This window comes from Bos indicus, chromosome 8 (assembly GCF_029378745.1).
Source record: "Bos indicus isolate NIAB-ARS_2022 breed Sahiwal x Tharparkar chromosome 8, NIAB-ARS_B.indTharparkar_mat_pri_1.0, whole genome shotgun sequence".
In the NCBI taxonomy this organism is placed as follows: domain Eukaryota; kingdom Metazoa; phylum Chordata; class Mammalia; order Artiodactyla; family Bovidae; genus Bos; species Bos indicus.
Window position 1 is genome coordinate 31,058,945 of NC_091767.1, and position 19,757 is coordinate 31,078,701.

The window sequence follows — 19,757 nt, forward strand, 5'->3', positions numbered from 1 at the left end:
CATTCATAAGTGTTTGTACATGAACATCTCTGAAAATTACCAAAATTCCCGCGTAGCCCTCTGATGTAAGCATTTATTCGTAGAAGTCAGGCTGCTGGTTTGAAAGTGTGTTTCATTTCTCAAACTGTTGACCATTTATTCCACACACTACTAATTGCAGACCAGGAAACAGGGAGGCAAATCCCAGGGGAATTTTATCACCTCTTTGTTCCATTAGCAGGAGAACTTTCCTGTAAGTACCTATGATTGTTGAAAACTTTAGATACAAAAAGTTAGCTCTCACCTAGGTGTTCAAATAAAGTGGAGTTTGAAAAAGTCAAGTTGCTGGATTATATTACAGGCCCAAGTGCTAAAATCTTCTTATCTTTAAGATAATTATCAAGAAGATGAAGATTCTTTATCTCTGAGGAGAAACACCAGCATATTACCAATTGAAGAAGAAGGTAAACACATGGAGCCAGGTTATTATGATATTTATTACTTTTTTTAGAGAAATGACTTTTACAGATGTGGTTCAACCTCTATGGATATATTATAAATTATTAGAAAAATAGCTTTCAAAAAAGAGTGTTATATCCTTGTTTAGAGATGTGATTAAGTGCTCTAGTTGTTTAAAATTGTTTATTTATAACTGGCCGATTTTCTTGCTGAATCAGTCTTCGTTTTTTAAAAACTAGAACCTTTAGAAATCATTCTGTTACCTACATGGTTTTATTTCATTCCCCTTATTTCTTAAGATAGAACCAATATGTCTCTTACTGAACAAGCAACAGTAAAGGGTTAAAGCATTTAAAAAATAAACATAAAAAATGAATCTTTAAAGTATAAACTCTTAAATGAAAGTATGACTATTTTGCAGGCTTTTTCTCCAAATTTTTTTCACACTGCTTAAAGAAATTTTAAGGCAGCATTGTTACACATAATTATGTCAACATGTTGCTGCCATCTTTCTGGGCTGGGTGGTCCATGCTTCCTTTACCTGTCATATTGCTTTAGGTGTTTGGCATACTAAATCCACTGAATGAAGCCCAAGACAGATTTCCTTATGGGAGTTCTGCCCTTCACTAAATAGTTACATCAAAGCACTGCAGTTCATTAAAATATTTGCTCCTTCATTGTTAAGTATTTTTCTTGCTGAAAATTGTGATTTAACTTTTTTGGTTTAAGTGAATATTTGTTTTCACAGTGATATCCCAAGAGTGAGTAGGATTCTCAGGTGTTAATCACAGTCTGCAATTTTTACACTAGTAAGTGTAGGAATTATTTAGGATAAAGTGAATATCACAAGAACTTTGTTGTTTAGTCGCTCTTTCATGTCCGACTCTGTGACCACATAGACTGTAGCACGCCAGTTTCCCTGTCCTTCACTATCTCTTGTAGTTTGCTCAAACTCATGTCCATTGAGTCGATGCCATCCAACCATCTCATCCTCTGTTGCCTCTTTATCATCCTGCCCCCAATCTTTCCCAGCATTAGGGTCTTTTCCAATGAGTTGGCCCTTTGCATCAGGTGGTCAAAGTATTGGAGCTTCAGCATCAGTCCTTCCAATGAATATTCAGGGTTAATTTCCTTTAGGATTGACTCGTTGCTGTCCAAGGTACTCTCAAGAGTCTTCTCTAGCACCACAGTTTCTGGAAAAGGATAAAAAATGTTTCAAAGCATGAAACTCGAGATAGTAGATGGAGTGAGTGTAGTGGAGGGCCTTAAAGGCTCAACTGTCTGTTTTACTTCGGTGATGTGCGTTGAGAGTGAGAGGGTCTAGACTTGGGATCAGGAGTCCCACAATCTTTTTAAAATAAAGGAAAAAAATATCTAAATGATTCTAGTGCCTCTACTCAAGTGCTGGTCCTCAGACAAGGGATATGATATCGTTGCCTCTTCCACAGAAATTCAACTCATTGTGTGAACCTGGGCAAGTCATTTGACTTTTCAGTAACAGCAGAATTGGACTTTCAGGTTTTTTTAAGTATGCCTGGAATCTCATCTTGGGGCATTTGGGGAAGGGGGAACATGGAGGGTTTTTGTGACTGTAGATTGATTGAATGAATACAAATCTTTTATTATTAGCTTACAGATTCCTACTTTCTTTATTCAGAATCTCACCCTCCTTGAATCACTGCTCACTTGCATAACCACTGCAGAATCAGAGAAATGGGTTATGGGAGGAGGTGGGACTGAACTGACCCTCCTGTTTTTAACTCTCATCAGGTTGAAAGGTTTCCTATAATTTGTGTTCACTCCTGCACATGTATCCTCTCAGCACTGAATATGCTTTTGAAGAGAAAAATACTTATTTTGGGCAGCTAGTCTCCAGATTTTTAAAGAAATACATAGTTTACTATTTCTAGTTTCTCAAGGAGAAAGCTGAATATTATTAATTTAAAGCATAAAAAACCTGAATAGGCCTGGAGTGAAAGCCCATTCATTCCACTAACAAGCAGGCAGTTAATGAGACATCTGAACTTTAGAATACTCTTTAAATTTGAGAATTGAATGCTAAAAGTGATGTTGAAAATCTAATTTAGGGAGTAGTGCCTTGTAAAGATTTTTTTAAAAGACAGCATTTATGAGTGAGAAATATGATGGCATAGGAAATCCTTGACTATGACTTGAAAATTATCCTCAACCAGTTTATTTTGTTTTAATTCAGTATTGTTTACATAATTATTTTGTGACTTTCTTCACAAAATAGATTTCACTTTCCTTTTTTTTTTCAACCAATTAGTATGATTCCTATTATAGGGATTTAATTTAATCTACATTTCCCATTTGTTTCTTATTTTTTATTTATATTTTCTCATTGTACATGGAGTACATGGAGTTGCATATATTATTTGTTAATTTCTTTTGTTTGTTTTTTTCTGAGTCATAGCATGTTCCCTTCTGTACTGTGTAGAACCAAATGAAAATGAAAGAGATTAACATAGAAGGCAGCATAGTGTTTTAATAGGCACTAGAGGGCCATCAAGTGAATCCTAGAGCTACTTAGAGTCCTTATTCTTTCAAATAAAAGTTAGATAATATATGGATACTTTAATTGAAATACAGTTAAGACCTAAAAGATATCTCTTAAAAGAGAATAGTGTTGGAATATACAGTTCTAAAGCGAATTGTTAAAATGAGTAGAGAAATAAGAGTAAATCATATATTAGGAGAAGAGTCAAACTTATTATTGTTATGTCGGTTCTTCCTCAGTTCTTGTGTCATTTCAACAAAAATTTGGTATGACGGACTGAAGGGTTTAGAACAACAGACAGTTACAGCTCAGTTCAGCTCAAGCAGACAGATCTTTTATCAGACAGACATGGGAGCAGGCCGACTCCAAAGGAGTTGTCATCCTCCTCCTGAGTCCTCTTGGTGTCCCCCTTTTTATACTTTCTGTCTCCTCCTTTTGGTTATGCCCTGTGCAAAATGCAAAATAGGGCTTGTACTCACCACTGGTTAGTGAAAGTGAATGCAAATGGGCACCCTCTCAAAGCCTGTTGACAACTGCAAGTTATATAACAGCAGGATATGTTGTTTACGCCTTCCCATAATTCAGTCTTTTGTCAGATGTGTGTGTGTGTGTGTGTAGAGGATTTATGGACCCTTAGTGGGCTCCTTCCTAGCTACCTCAAGGTTTCCTGGAGGAGCCCCTGTGGTTAGTGTGCCTTGGGCGCATGTGCCGGAGTTGGACAAATCTGTGGTTATTTTGTAGCATATTTGTGAGCTCCCCTGGGTGTGTCTAGGATGGGCTTTAGAGATCAGCTTGCATCCTTTTCAGCCGGGCCACCCTCATTGCTTATGCCTAACTTCCTACCTAACAGTATGACAGACAGGTTCTCATCCTGTGTCTCTGGTACAGAATATTGAAACATGGAGATTTTTGTAGTATGTCACTAATTGTGTCTACTCTTCCATTAGTGTCAGCTGAGAGAGAAGAAATAGAAGATGCTCAACAACAGGAAGCTGCCCTACTGACCAAGTGGCAAAGGATTATGGGGATTAATTATGAAATTGTGGTACGTTAGCTTCCCCTCCCCAACTTCCTAACTTGTGAACTGTATTTGAGCGGGGAGTTTCTGACAGTAATAAAGGTGACTATTATAAATAGTCAAAGATGTCTATTGTAAATAGTCCTAGAGAAGTTGCAAACACCAGGGTTTTTTTCAAAGACCTATATGTGCTTATTCAGATATTAAAAAATTCAAATTGGAGAAAGTTGGATAGTAAATAACCAAGGTGCTAAAGTACATGGAATGGAAGTTTTAGAACTTATAATTCATCACTATTTCTGGTTGTAGTGTATATTATATAGGTAAAATGAAGAGTTTTTCTGATTCTCATTCCTGGCATTTATGGAAATAATCTGTATAGAATGACAGAATTTACTTGAAAATAAAACAAAAATCATCATGACTTAGTACAGAATTGTAAAAAGAACTTTTTCCTATTTACTCTTTATCATTCTTATGCTCTTACTCTTCTTGAGGGTTTTTAGTCTGCATGCTTTTTTCATTTTACTTAGGCCATAGTGAACCATTTCATGTTTATGTAATGACTTGCATACCTATTGTAATCTGCTATTCTAAAAAGTGTTTTAATGAAGTGGACATTGATTATGAATCTTTAGGTATGTACCAGCAAATTTCAGGAATTTCAAAAGGAACAATAAAGTACTTGGTTAGGTAAAAATTTTGGTATTGCTTATGATGTTCAAGTAGCTCTAGATTAAAGGTGATAAAACCCAAGAGATAATTACATATAATATTAATAAAAATAACACTTACTGAGTACTTTGTGTCAAGCAGTATTCTCAGTGTTCTTTTAATCCTCATTACAAAGTGTTTTTTTAATCAATTTGTATCAAATAAGATTTGAGTAAGTACAGCTGTGACTACCATTTTAAATTGAGTCAAGAAAGAATACAACAAAGTCCAGCTTAATTATGGTTAGTTTAGCATGAAACGAAAGTCGGGAGGCTCCTCTGTGGGGTGGGGTTAACATGGCTGGCACGCACAGCTGAGACTGCACTCCTTTGGGTCATTCTTGAGTGGTAAGAGGACGCTTTCACTAGCCACTCCTCACAGAGGTCAGAATGGAGAGTGGACTTTCAACTGCCCTTTGTCTACATGTTATTTTGGTGGCACTTCCAGTAATGTATCAAGGTTGAAAATTTATTATAAGTCAGAAAGGGCTAAGCTGTTTATAGGCCCTTATCAAACACAGGAAAATATGACAGGTCTGGATTTACAGTTGCTTCCTATGTAGTTACACTGCACAATTGAAGTAATAGGAGGAGTGGGGTAGTAGAGAGAAGCATTGATAGATGTATTTGGGGACATGGATGGCTGCATGGAGGAAGTGATAACCTAAATAAGGAATTGAAGGATTTTGTCAACAACAGATTTAAAACTCAGATAATGCAGCTTCCAGTATTAACTCTGTGCTCATTATCATTAAGATTTGAAAAAGATCTTTTATAATTAAACAGTATTTTTCTCAGTCTCTCTATCGCTCAGTTCCCTTAACTATAAAGGGGATAAAGCAGATCGTCTTTAGTATACTTTCTGATTTTAATATTATAGTGATTGCACTGTCTGTAAAAATAGTGATTTCCTAATGTTCTTCGTTATTTAGAGTAACAGTAGAAAATAAAAAGTTTACTCTCCCGTTTTAAGCTTTGATTCACTTTTAAAGACAAGTGTTGTCCCCTTGATACAGTGTGCGGTCCAGAGCCTGGGCCATGAGTTCAGACTGCTGAGGTTCAAAGCGCTTTTGTTAGCTGTGTGACTATTGAAACTGACCTCTCAGAACCTCATTTTTGTAAGTTTGGAAGCAGGGATAGACATTGTACCTATTTATGAAAAGTAAGTGAGATAATCTGTGTAATGGGATTAGTGTAGTCCTAGCACATGGAAGGTGGTAAGGGTGTGTCTCTCTGTGTGTGGTTTGAGCTCAGGCTTCTGGTTTTATCAGTGGTCCTCTGACTACCCTCCATCTGGTATTAGCATCTTCCATAACACAGAGTGTCTTGGAAACTTGCACCTGGCTGCTTCCTCTTGGTTTGTGTTGGTTCAGGGAACTAATAGACATCAGTACTCTTTCCTAGGCAAAATGTTAAAGGTTTGCAGCTTTAAAATAAGGTTTTTGAAGGTTTTGTGAGAAATTTGACCTTCTGGGGGGTGAACATAAAATACATATACAGAAAAAGAAAAAAAATGAATATTAAAAATCGTGATGATATTTCTCCTTTCAGGTGGCTCATGTGAGCAAGTTCAGTGAGAACAGTGGGTTGGGAATAAGTCTGGAAGCAACAGTAGGCCATCATTTTATTCGATCTGTCCTCCCAGAAGGTCCTGTTGGACACAGTGGGAAGCTTTTCAGTGGAGATGAGCTGTTGGAAGTAAGCAAGCTATTCCATCTTCCCCTTCGTAAATAAAATTCTGAAAAGGCTGTGGGATGCTTAATGTGGTAAACAATTAAGTTCTTATTTTAAGTTCCTCCTCCAAAGGGTACTTGAGAGAGATACACAAGTAAAACTTTACACAGAGCAGAAATTTCCAATCTGTATGTACATTGATCATCAGACCTAATTCCATGCATGGTTTTTGTTTGTTTTAGGTCCAAAGAATATAAAAACTGTCTTTACATTTTTTTAAACATTCAAATTTTAGAATAGGTAATATATTCACATTTCATAATCACATATAAGACAAAAATATTCTCCAGTGAGAAGTGTTTTTTTTCTGTCCCAACCCTTCATTAGGTGTAACTGCTTATTATTGGTTCTATGCAATCTTCCAGATATTTTTAATGAATATGTATGAAATTTGAACTTATTAATTTATCCTACTTTTAAAAGGTATTAGTATATAATAAAATACATGCCATTTTTTATCTTGAATTTTTTCATTTAATGGTAATATATCATGTTAAAACAAGCTTTATTCTTTGGGAATAATTTTATTAATTCTCCCTTTCCAAACTATTACACAGGCATATGAAACATGGGTGAAAGCTAGTGATCTTTCTGTGACTACTTTAGAAAGTCTAGTTCCAATAAGAGTGTAGTGTTGCATGTAAATTATTTTAGGCAACACTACTACAGATCCGGCCATAGTTCTGAGCATAGTATAGCTATGATCATCCCTTGAGTACAATTTATATTAATGTCATAAAAAATTGCTTTGAAGTGTTAGGAAGTGTTCTTTCTTGGTCAACTTTTCTTTTTGCACAGGTGAATGGCATAACTCTACTTGGGGAGAATCACCAGGATGTGGTGACTATTTTAAAAGAGCTGCCTATAGAGGTGACAATGGTGTGCTGTCGTCGAACGGTACCACCTACTGCCCCGTCAGAGTTGGAGAGCCTGGACTTATGTGACATTGAACTAACAGAAAAGGTATCAGACACGCAGATACAGGAGACTAATCTGAATGTATAATGGGAAGGCTATATGGCATTTAAAAATCTTTAAGCCTTTTTTTCTCTTACTTGGTACTGATTTCCTCACAAATCCTGTGGCGTATAGGATAGATCTTGGAGTCAGATAGACATAGGTTTGAATCAGGCTTGACCCTTACTCTCTCTGTGACCATGGGCAAGTCACTTCATCTTTCTGAATCTCACTTTTCTTGAGGTAAAGTGTCAGTCGTTAGGTATTATTGCAAAATAGGTGCTTCTATAATTTATTTATAGTATTCCTATGAAATAGACACTTGTCCCCCTTAACAGAGGGAAAATTGAAATATGAAAGTAGTGAATATATAGTACATATCTAGTCAAAGATACTTTGGGTGATAAGAATAAACGTGAACGTGAAGTCGCTCAGTCGTGCCCGACTCTTTGCGACCCCATGGACTGTAGCCTACCAGGCTCCTCTGTCCATGGGATTTTCCAGGCAATAGTACTGGAGTGGATTGCCATTTCCTTCTCCAAGGGATCTTCCCAACCGAGGGATCGAACCCGGGTCTCCCGCATCGTAGACAGACACTTTACTGTCTGAGCCACCAGGGAGGTCCTCATAAAACCTAGCCAGGCCTAATTCCATGGCCCTGGCCCTAGCCCTTGCCCTCGGCAGTGGTTCACACCCTGAAGAGTGGCTTCTCTCTGGATCCTAATAAATCCACCTCTTATCACTTTGTCTCTCAATGAATTTTTGCAATGAGACATCAGAGCCTGAGTTTCATTCGTTTTGGCCGAGCTTGAGTCCCGGGAGAGAGCTGAAGGACAGGAGGAAAAAGCAGTGGGAAAAACGTGCCAAGGAATCCCCTTCATAGCCCACCGGAAGATTTGCTAAATATCTGACCGGTGCTCACAGTTTCATTGGCCTGATCCTTGGCACAGAGAAGAGAAAGGACAGAAGAACCCCCACCGGCTTGGGTAACAGCTACTGGGGCTCAGCAGATAGCACCTTTGGGACATGCTGCGGAGTAGGCTCTCCAGAGTCCCTCAGTTGTGCCCCTGCCGCCCGCCTGTTCTCGGGAGGTTCGAGGAAACAAGAAATGAGAGATTGTAAAGGTCCCTACAGCCATAGGAGCGAGGACCTCTAACCTTAACCGGAGGTCTTCTGGAATCTGAGACTGGGCCGCGTGAGCTTTCTGCTGAGTTCAGTTGTCGCTGTCCCAGTTTCCAGTACGATGGGCCTTCCCCTGCGCTGGGTTTCTTCGCCTTAAGAATAGGGGAAAATAAGAAACATAATGCCAAATTCTGTAGAAATCAGTCTAGCACCATACGTGTCCAGATATATTTTATGTGATATAAATGGAATTATTACAATAAACCAGGTGGACAGATTTGCATCCATGGTCCTACTGTACAGTAATTGTTAAAAAAGCAAAGATAACATTTAAAGTAACATTTCATCATCAAAAACATGTTTTTCCTATCTAGTGTCTTCAAGAGATATACAAAACTGAATTAATCTAGATTCCCTGTAATTTATTTGACTAAAAGATGCTAATGTTTGAACCCCTATTTTTGTGCCAAGTGCTTTTTAAATATTACCTTACTTAATCCACAAAAATTCTTTGAGACGGGTAACTGTGAAGCCCAGGTTAAGAATGCAGCTCAAGGCAACACAGATAAAATAAAAATAATAGAGGAAGTCTTCAAGCTAAGGCCAGTGTGTCAAGTATCGTCTTGCCACTGTGCTTGTTAATTTATTAATGAAATAATCACGTGCACAACTCATAGGATTTTAGAAACCTTGTTTGCTCAGTGTGTAGAACTTATACATACAGCCATTTCCTCTTGAATTGTTCTAATTTATCATAAGCATTCTTTTTCTTTAATATCAATAATAGCTTTACATTTCTTTTTCTAACAACAGATGTGATTCAGACACTGATGAAAAAAGGTGAAAATTAGACAATATTATGCTGCTAAGATAGAATCACTATATATTTTTATGGAAGCTCTTTGAAACATACATTTTAAGTGCCTATTACAAGTTAGGTTATTTCTAAGTTGCTACCTTAATTCATAAAGATTTCTTGGTAAACTGTTGCTGCTCATATGTGAATGCTATATTCTGGACAGATGCTGGGAATCTCCCTTTTCCTCATAGTGTTGGTATGTACATCTGCAGATCTAGTACATCTGAAATAAGAGCTGTCTGGTCTGTTTATCCAGCCTCACATAGATCTAGGTGAGTTCATCGGGTCCTCGGAGACAGAGGATCCTGTGCTGACAATGACTGATGTGGGTCGGAATGCAGAGGAAGTTCAAGGACCTTTGGCTATGTGGGAAGCCGATATTCAGAACATAGAGCTGGAGAAAGGGAGCCAAGGACTTGGTTTTAGCATTTTAGATTACCAGGTAAATATATCCTACTTCTAACAAATTTTTTTAAAAAAAGATAACAGATGCTAAATGCATATTGTTACTGGCAGAGCAAAAGTAGGTAATACTTTAGAGTCATCAAATATGTGTCTTGTTTCTAATCTTTCAGAATAATAATTTATAATAAGATGATTATTATAAAGCATTTTTTTTGACATTGAGATTTTTGAGCTCTTTTATATTTCAGCTCTTGGAAATTTGAAGACTATGCAGAATACTTTTTAGGAATATCATAGAAATACAGTTTTCCTGTTTCTTTGGGGAATATATCTAAATTGTTTTTATTTCCTTGCTCTTAATGGATGGTTCATATTTGAACCATATTTGGTAAGACAGAAACTATCAATACTTTTTTTGTCTGAAGTGAATGATAGATATATCATTTTGGATATATTGTAAATTCTCATATTATTTGACCAAACTTGATGAATAATCTTAAATTAGGTCAGGTCAGGTGTAGCAGCATCCTCGTGCTGCGCTCGGTGCCGAGTTACTGAGGGGATGCTACTGCTGGGTGATGAGGTGCAGCTGCTGCTCCTCATTAATTAATACTGAGCTGGAAGGCTGTCTCAGATGACTCCAGAGAGTTGTATTCTTTCTCAGGCGTGGTTCTGGAGTCTTATTCTAATATTAAGGTTGCTGTGTATCAGAAAACTGCATTATCAATTATGATATGGCCTCCTTCTGTATTTCTTCATTCCTAAAACAAGCCCTTTCCTCAGAACACTCATATCTACTAATGTTCCACAATAGTAACAGCCTGTCAGTAAATGCCGCTGTTAATAATTCATTCATCTCAGATGATAGTTATAAAGTTGGACAGTTTATCAATAGCTGAAGTCACACTTTTAAATTTACCTATAAAATTTAAAACATCTACTTGGGAACCATTGAAAGTGGGGATGCCATTGTTTAGGGTGGACTCTTCCTACACTCTTCAAAATGGAGATTGCCTTCACCCAGACAATTCACTGGAATTGTTGTATGGAATTTGTAAAAGACACTTTGAAAAATTTACCCATCCATTACAATGCAGAGAGTGCAACCTGTAATAACATTTTTAAGTGTAGAGAGGAGTTGCCTGCTCTTTGCTTTCTCGTCCTTTCAGGATCCAGTCGATCCAGCAAGCACTGTGATCGTCATTCGTTCTTTGGTGCCTGGTGGAATTGCTGAAAAGGATGGACGACTTCTCCCTGGAGATCGACTCATGTTTGTCAATGATGTTAACTTGGAAAACAGCAGTCTCGAAGAAGCTGTCCAGGCCCTGAAGGGTGCACCATCAGGAACTGTGAGAATAGGAGTTGCCAAGCCTTTGCCTGTAAGAATTCAGATTTTATTGATTTCTTTTTATTTACAAATAAAAGTGACTTTCAGCCTTTTTGCTTCAGGTATTTTCATGATTGAATCATGACTTTTGATACTTTTCATCAGCATGGTTATTGGCTTCATGAGTGTAAAAATTTAGTTTTGAGTAATTTTTTTTTTAAAGGATAAAGGAAAGAAACAGCCAGGAAGTTCAGAAGTAAATTTAAAAGTTAATGTTCTGTGGTTCACTTTTAGCTTTTTTTAATTCAAAAATAAGGTCATGATCAATATACAAAGAAATGTTTTCAAAGAAATAGCCTTTAAAATATCTATACCAATAAGTTGACGTATTAGAGAAATTAATAACAAGAGCTAACAGTGGAATCTTCAGTTATAGTGGAAGAAATAGAATCTCTGTCAGAGTGGATTACATCCCGGTATTCTGTTGACTTCAAAATATTTGTTGTATAATTACTGCAGAGCAAGAAATTGAACTTTCTAATTTAGGTACATCAGCCTGTAGTTCTCCTCCTGGGAGGGAATAGCATTCATGTTATTAATTACTGCAATATAAAAACAACTAATAAATTCATGCTACGTAATGTCAGTATGATTATTTGGTACAGTGATTGCAACGTAGCACTTATCATTGAATTGCAATGAAATATTAGAGACAGTCTCAATATTTGTGTTTTTTCTCAGTGTATAAATATATTTTAAGTAGAAAAGACAAATAATATTTTCTCTTAAATAAACATAGACACATAGATATATTTGCATAAACATCGAATAAAAGTCTGTTGACGTCAAAGAGTTTATTTAGATTGTAAGCTTGTTGATGTATTTAAAATATTGAGTAGATTTTTTATGCTCTGCTTTTCATTCCATAACAGATTTTGGTAAGCTGTGAAAATGTATTTATGAAAACAGGAAGAAAGGGAAGAAGAAAGGGAATATTAAGCAAACCTTAAATTAAACCAGGATTGTAGGAATCAGAACAAGGGTTCAGTATGAAGAGTGTAAGAATGAAGATAGTGCATTATGGGACTCTACATATTTATTAATATTGACCATACATTTGGTTATGGTCTTTCTGTTACACAAAGAAAATGCCAAACATGATCAATACACGTGTTTTACTTCCCTTAAGGAAAAATTAAGTGCCACTTAACTCTGAAGCAATCTTTTTTTTTTTCCCTAGCTAGTTCCAAAATAAGTTTCTTTCATATGAGTATTTAGTATTTCAAATTGAATATGCATTGCAATTGTGATAAATCTCATTTATATGAAGTCAGTTTTACTAAAAATTAAGCTCATATGTATGGGCATAGAAGATAAGGATTTTCTTTCTCTGAAATACTTTTGCACATATTGGTGATACAGGGTGATGTAGGCAAGACAATCTAAATGTTTTAGCCTGTTTTTTCCTGATATTGTAAGAAGAATGCTAGGTTTTCCATCACTGTGATCATGGTTATAATTTGACTCCTCAAGAGTGCAATATAAGTGTATCGTATACATACAGAGTTGGTGGTGTATTTTAAGCCATGCTAAATTAAGAGACTTCATTGAGAGTTTACTAAAGGTCCTTGTCAAAGAAATTAACATTTTTTAAAATAATCAGGAGTGCAGTATAAGTATATTGTATACATACAGAGTTGGTGGTGATGGTTGTATTTTGAGCCATACTAAATTAAGAGACTCCGTTGAGAGTTCACTAACTATCCTTGTCAGAGAAATTACATTCTTTAAAGTAATATTCTAGTAAGGAATGACAGAGAGATATTGGTCCTTCTTTTTAATGTTTTCTTTTTCTGCAAAATCTTCTATATCTTAACACCTAAAAGTCGCCTTATTTCTGTATTCAGAAGTCATTGTTTAACTTGAGTATTTGGTAGGTGACCAGAAGTGACCAGAAGATTATTATAATGTAAAAAATTGTTGATTTTGATAATCTTTGTAAGAAGGGTGAAAAAATTTGTAGAAAGGGATTCTCATCTAACAGATGATGTTGGTATTGGGATAAACATTCTTACTGTGTCTTAAAATATAAAACTGTTCAACATGAATATTTATTATATTTCTTGCTCATCATTTATGTTAAAGTTGTTTGTTTATGATGACTTTATAACTTGAAAACATTATTTGAAAACTTTCCAATTTTTCCTCCCCACTTTACTTTTTTTCTCCCCTCTCCTCTGCTTTCCCTTCCCTCCCTTTTTCCTGTTCCTCCTCTTTTTCATGAACTCATCCTCAAACACTGAGCTTCATTCTCCCTGCAGCTGTCCCCAGAAGAGGGTTATGTTTCTGCTAAGGAGGATTCCTTTCTCTACCCGCCACATTCCTGCGAGGAGGAAGGGCTGGCTGATAAAGCCCTCTTCAGGGCTGACTTGGCTCTGGTTAGTAGTGCACTGGCTTATCAAGCTTTCTTTCAAAATCTTAAATGTCTTATTTTTGCTTTTCAAAACATTCTGAAGTCTTACTGTATTCTTTGTTCATTATATTTTGGAAAACTTAACATTTTGTTTTCAACTTCAGTAGTTCTCACAGTTCAAAATGAGAAGAAAAGCAAACCATTATATACCTGAAAAATGTTGGATTTGTGGCAGAAATTCAGTTAGGAGTGTATTATGTCAACATGTAAATTTAATCTTTACATCATACCAAAAGTTATTAAAGCACTTGTTTGCTCTAAATACATACTTGAGTATCTCTAAGCATACTTTAACTGTTTTCAGTATTCATAGATCAGTTATTTTAGCTTCCTTTTAATGGTGTAACAGTTATATTATTTCATTAGATATTAATAATATGAAAGTCACATACATTGGTTCACTTACGGATTAAGAGTACAGAAGCTTCCAAAAGAGGGAATGTTCCTGTTTTCTATGAATACGTGTTTGTTAACATTATTGATTTACCATTAGGGACCACTAGAGGCCAACTTTGTTGGGTGAATACATGGTTCTTGCTCCTGAGAACCTTATGGGCTGGTAGAGGAGCCAGTGCTATGTTAATAAAGTATAAAACTAAATACCAGATATAAACATGCATATGCATATGACATTTATACAAGTGTAAAAATTACACATCCTGTTCCTAGTACTTCTTTCATTAAAGCCAGGTTCCTGACCTAAAATTTTTTTGGAGGGCTGGGAAGCATTCCTTAGTGTGACTAGAAAGGAGTATTTTAAATTCTTGTCTTAGTGGTGTTGGACTAGAGAGAGGTTTCAAACCTGTGAAATTCTCCGTTAGGTGTTTATAACTAATTGTGCACATCTTGCTTTGATTCTAATAATCCTATTGTTGAAAGATATGGTTCTTCTTATTAGTTATTTTTCAATTGCCAGCTCCTGAATCAGCCATTTGGAGTTTTGGTGTATATTTTAATCAGTACAGTTATTTCACATTATAATTCCAGGTAACTGGAAAAAGTATTTTTTTAAATTATAGAAATATTTAAACTTAGAATTGCTCCAAGCCCTTGGTTGTTACCTTTTGCCCTTTCATTGATGAGACAGAATAACCCTCTATGCTAGCTCCAGTTTGTCTTTGTTCTATTACAGTGGTTAGTTTCTGATGTGTTGAAGAGAGTGAAGAGGTCCTGCAGAAAATAGAATAGACCAGAGAATGATACGAGTATGCCCTTTAGTCTTAGTAACAGAACAGAATTCCCATCTGATACTATTGTTTTTATTCCTAGGTGAACGCAAATGATGCTGACTTAGCAGATGAATCTGCCTTTGAGTCACAGTACTCTCCTGATAATGACAGTATCTACTCTACTCAAGCCTCTCTTTTATCTCTTCATGGCAGTGCTTGTAGTGATAACCTGAATTATGGTCCCTCCCTTCCATCTTCTCCTCCCAAGGTACAAAGGAAATGCCATTTTATTTATGAGAGAACTTATTGCCCAGAGATCATTGCTAATGGGATTTTGTGGGAGTGGCATGTTAAAGACCTTATGTTTATGCAGTGATGACTTCACTCTTAAAGTGCAGTTTCCTTTAGGTGGTGTTAGCTGAGTATCTTGTAGACTCCAAGGTACTATTTAAATCTGGGTTCTGTGATACAGTGTGACAGATACAAGAGTTCAAAACTTTGATTAGGATTTGCATATTAGACAAAAATTTTAATGAAATGTATTTCTTAAATTGTGTTTTTGGTAGTGTCTACTTTGGAAAAATTACAAGAGTAACTTTATTTTCTGAACGGTTTTAAATCTGATTTCCATGGAAAGTTGGTTAGTAAAATAGTCCTTGCATTAGTTTGTTATTTATTATCTAAGTTGAACTTAATGCCGTCATATATTTTTATATAAAATAATGCCAGAGAATACTTTATGTAAAAACCACAGTGAATAGCAAAGAATGTTTAAGTCACTGGAAGTGAATGAAGAATTTAGCTACTGTATGATATGTCTGTGCCATGGACATTTTAGAAATAGATTACTGGTGTAAGTGCCTCATCCAACTCTATTCATTTTCTTGGTGACACACTCTATAATTTTTTTTCCTTTCTTTATTTAATTTTTTTCTGTAATTTTTAATAAGTAACATTTTATAAAGCTTATTCAGTCTTTTGTGTGTGAGATGATATATCACTGTTTGAATTTGGATTTCTAATTGGTTATGAAGTGGAACAGGTTTTCATATATTGGCCATCTGTTTTTCATATCCAGCAATGACATCTTCATATCTTTTGGTCATTTTATAATGGAGTTGCTTATCTTTCTATTGATTTCTTGGACTCATTTATATTTCCTAGAAATTTAATAAACAGAGCAATTTAGTGTGTGTTTATTTATGAATGTGTATATTTTGAAAATCTGAAAATGCGTAGGAATGATTCCTTTTAACTTCAGGAAAGAAGTTATTCTTGGAGAAAAAATGAAAGCATGGGAAAATGGTTGTATCTGTAATATCAGTACATTATATCCTTTTAAGAAGAAAGAGAAATTGAAGAAAATATGCCAAAATATTGCTGTATGTTAAATCTGGGCAAAAGGTTCATATATGGATATATTTTCCTTATTTTTCCATGTTGGAAGTATACTGTAAATGAACATAATCATTACAGTAAAAGATTGGAAAATAATTCTTTTTTAAATATATAAAGTATATATTTTCCACATAAATTCAGTGGGAAGGAAATCTGTATTTATGAGTCGGTTGGAAAGTAGAATTTCAGTAGGCCTTGGACAATTTTCCTCCTTTTCTGATTAACAAAAAATTTTTTGGCCAGAACATTTTCAAAGCATTTTCTTTTATGTTCAAGATGCACCTGTTATCCTTGCAAACGATGCTGGGCAATCTCCTTGAATTGGTTTGCAAGGTATAATCTTGAATGGAGCAGCTGCTCCTCTCTCACCACACCTGAGACTATCTGACTGAGTCCTGTCTGGAACATACTCCTTCTTTAGTGGCCTCAAGGCTGAAAGCTGAGTTCATCTCCTAATGGAATCTTCTAATCTGCTGCATAGCACGCTCCTTCTTGCCAGTGGGACATATTGCATTGTTTAACTTAGTAATTGTTACTTAAAGGGATTACACAATGTGCATACTGAGAAGCATATATTTTACAGGGCAAATGCTGGCTATGTGCAGCACAACATTTTGGCTTACTGAAGTCCAAGGCAGTTTACTCTTTTGTTGAAGCAAATTTTGGCACGCTGGCCTATCAACTGAAATATTTAAACTACAAAACAACAAAGGAAACACTAATGAGGGTGTTTTAAAACACATTGTGAAACTCCTGTGTGATTTCGGTTTTCTTAGAAAGTAGGACTGTTTGTGTATCGTCGTGCATCTTTGCCACTTTTTTGGCTTGTTTGTATTTGTTTTGTGGCATTTTTTTAGTACTAAGATATTTTGCTGGAAAATTGAAAAGTTAGATTATTCATTCATCTTCCTATTTCTTTGCACTAAATTTATTTTTAAAAGACAGAGCGGCAGTTTGTTATAGAACTTAGAGCCGACCATTTTTCTTAAAGAAAAGTGAGCTCATTTGGGGATTCTTTAATTGATAAAATGATACCACATGTGATCTTTAAGAAAAAGAGAAACCTCCATACAGATTTGAAAGAAGGATAAAAGAGTGAGAGGATCTCAGTGATTCCTCAAATTTTTGACTTTGCTAATTATGTAATAATCTCGTAGCCTTAAATGGTGACTGGAAATGCACAAATAAGTTTACCTGTTTTCTTTACCCTGATGAGAAGGCTTTGACCTTTGCCAGGCATGCTGCTGGAAGGGCTAAGAGCTGATCACCCAGAACAGGGTCTTATTATAGAGGGAGGCCTTCTTCCTAAGCGCAGAGCCTGGACCTAGACCACTCACTGCCTAGATTAGCACTGTAGGCATACATTGAAGCTCCTCTGCACAGAATTCTCCCATTTGGGGGATCATTCTGCCTTTTTTTTTTTTTTTTAATAAAGGAGTTGTGTTTGCTTAATTTGATTAATAATCATTTAGGGACTTAGGGGAAAAAACATTACTCAAGAATCTGAAAAATATGGCCATTTCCAGCGGTATTTGGATTAATAGAGTCAGGTCACTGAAAGGTGGACATTAAAGGCAAGAAGCTGGTGGGTTTTCTCATTCTTCTAGGTTTTTCATTACTGTTTTTATCCTCGTTTCCTTCTAAACTCCAAAGACATAATAGAATGCAGAAATAGTTGTTTTAGAAACTTACTAAATACTTGTACACTTTTGTTTTAAAGCTCAATAATGGTTTTGTGGGAGAAGATACTTTTTCTCTATTTTCACTTAATAGTCCAATCAGTAAAGGTTCAGTAGCTGTGTAATGCATTTCCTCTTCTTCTTATCCACACGCCCATGCACCACACTCCCTAGTGTACCCATGGTCTCTCTTCTTGCTCCAGCGATGAAAAGATTACCAGTTTGGTGCATGTCCTGCATTCTTGAATGCTGGTCCCTGGAAATGCGATTGATTCTAGTGTAAGTTGAGCTTCATGTTTGTCACCATAGAAACCCCTCTTCATACCTTTACAAATCAAACAAAACCAATGGATTCCATGCTTTAAAAAAAAAATAAAAATCTACATATTTGTAGGAATAAATCTCCACTAGTGTCATTCTGTAGCATAAAATATTGCTACCTTCACAGTTATGTTTTAAATCTTGATACCAGTTTTTATTACTTTGTGGAGAAAGGATCTCAAAAACTGATTACATCACTATAATCAAGATGATGAGAGTGATTGTGGAAATCTTAGTGATAAAACTATGAGCTAGCAAAGGTACTAAAGATCTTACCTTCTCTCTCAGTAGGGTAAGAGTACAGATAGGAAAGGAAGTGTACCTTATCTCAGAAAGAGTGGGAGTGCAATGCAAATTGGAGCAGCTGTCCTTATGGTATATTTTTCTAAAGTATAGAAAGATTTCTGTGGTAGACTGATTATTGAAAAAAAAAGCAGGTTGTGTCCACTGAATGCTCAAGTTTTTAATCTTGTCTATGTAAATATATTCTCTGGGTAAATAATGTGCCTAAGTATAACATTAATATGCATTACACTATATTTTCAAGTATAATTGTCATTTTCATTTAACTTTTCCCCCATTTTCCCTAAGAACATAAATGTATCAAGTGGAAGTACCTATTAAGGTGGATTTTTGAAAGATTCCAGTTTAGATAACCAAGTTGTACTGGGAAATTGTAGTTATTTTTGGACATCTTATGAGGGAAGAACTGCTTTTCTTTTAGATCCATAAGACTTTTAAAAATAAAACTCAGTTGTTGTTCAGCAACCAGAAATGTTTCTGAAGTAGGCGTGTGTTGTCTGCTGTGTTGATGAGCTCTTTCTTTCATATGTGGCAGTGTTAACTCCTTCATGAATAATGCATGGAGATTTCTGTTACATGGTTTCTAGTAAACCCCAGCTAACAAGGGCAACTTGACCTCTTTTTCCGGTGGAAAGTAGTTTTGATTGCCACCTTTATTTGAGGAGCGGTAAGGATGATCTCTGCTAATTATTATAATTAATGTAGAAATACAGAAGCTAACCACTATTCTATTAAGTACTTTGTGTTGTATTTTTTTTTTTCCGAAAGACTAAAAATTGGTTGTATGAGCCAACAGGTTATTATTTAGGTTTTGGTATTGTGGAGGATGATACTTTTCTATCCTTTGTTTCTGAGGATGTTAAAGATGTTAGTTGCTTGCATGATTTTCCCACTTGCCTCAATTCTTTATATCACGAATGTTTGATAATTCCAAAGAGACAGACACTTGATTAAACTAGTGTAATAAATTGTGTTGAAGCGATTGATTGCCAATTTAGAAAAAAAAAAAATGAAAAGGATGCATATCTCACATCAAACTCTGAAAAATAAATCTACTACTACTACTAAGTCACTTCAGTTGTGTCCGACTCTGTGTGACCCCAGAGATGGCAGCCCACCAGGCTTCCCCGTCCCTGGGATTCTCCAGGCAAGAACACTGGAGTGGGTTGCCATTTCCTTCTCCAATGCGTGAAAGTGAAAAGTGAAAGTGAAGTCTCTCAGTCGTATCCAACTCTTAGCGACCCCATGGACTGCAGCCTACCAGGCTCCTCCATCCATGGGATTTTCCAGGCAAGAGTACTGAAGTAGGTTGCCATTGCCTTC

At 35.9% G+C, this 19,757-nt stretch overlaps 1 protein-coding gene across 13 annotated transcripts in view; it reads left to right on the forward strand.

Annotated features, from left to right (window-relative positions):
* The window catches only part of MPDZ (multiple PDZ domain crumbs cell polarity complex component), a 176,160-nt gene that overhangs the window by 74,823 nt on the left and 81,580 nt on the right, over positions 1 to 19,757 (forward strand). For 11 of the 13 annotated variants that reach the window (XM_019965939.2, XM_019965938.2, XM_019965943.2 and 8 more), the window contains 8 exons: positions 372 to 461; positions 3,904 to 4,001; positions 6,239 to 6,385; positions 7,220 to 7,384; positions 9,616 to 9,801; positions 10,934 to 11,143; positions 13,413 to 13,529; positions 14,834 to 15,001. In XM_019965939.2, coding sequence (XP_019821498.2) covers positions 372 to 461; positions 3,904 to 4,001; positions 6,239 to 6,385; positions 7,220 to 7,384; positions 9,616 to 9,801; positions 10,934 to 11,143; positions 13,413 to 13,529; positions 14,834 to 15,001 — 1,181 coding nt within the window. The remainder of the gene's footprint in view (positions 1 to 371; positions 462 to 3,903; positions 4,002 to 6,238; positions 6,386 to 7,219; positions 7,385 to 9,615; positions 9,802 to 10,933; positions 11,144 to 13,412; positions 13,530 to 14,833; positions 15,002 to 19,757) is intronic. The other 2 variants (XM_019965942.2, XM_019965945.2) reach the window with 2 other exon arrangements.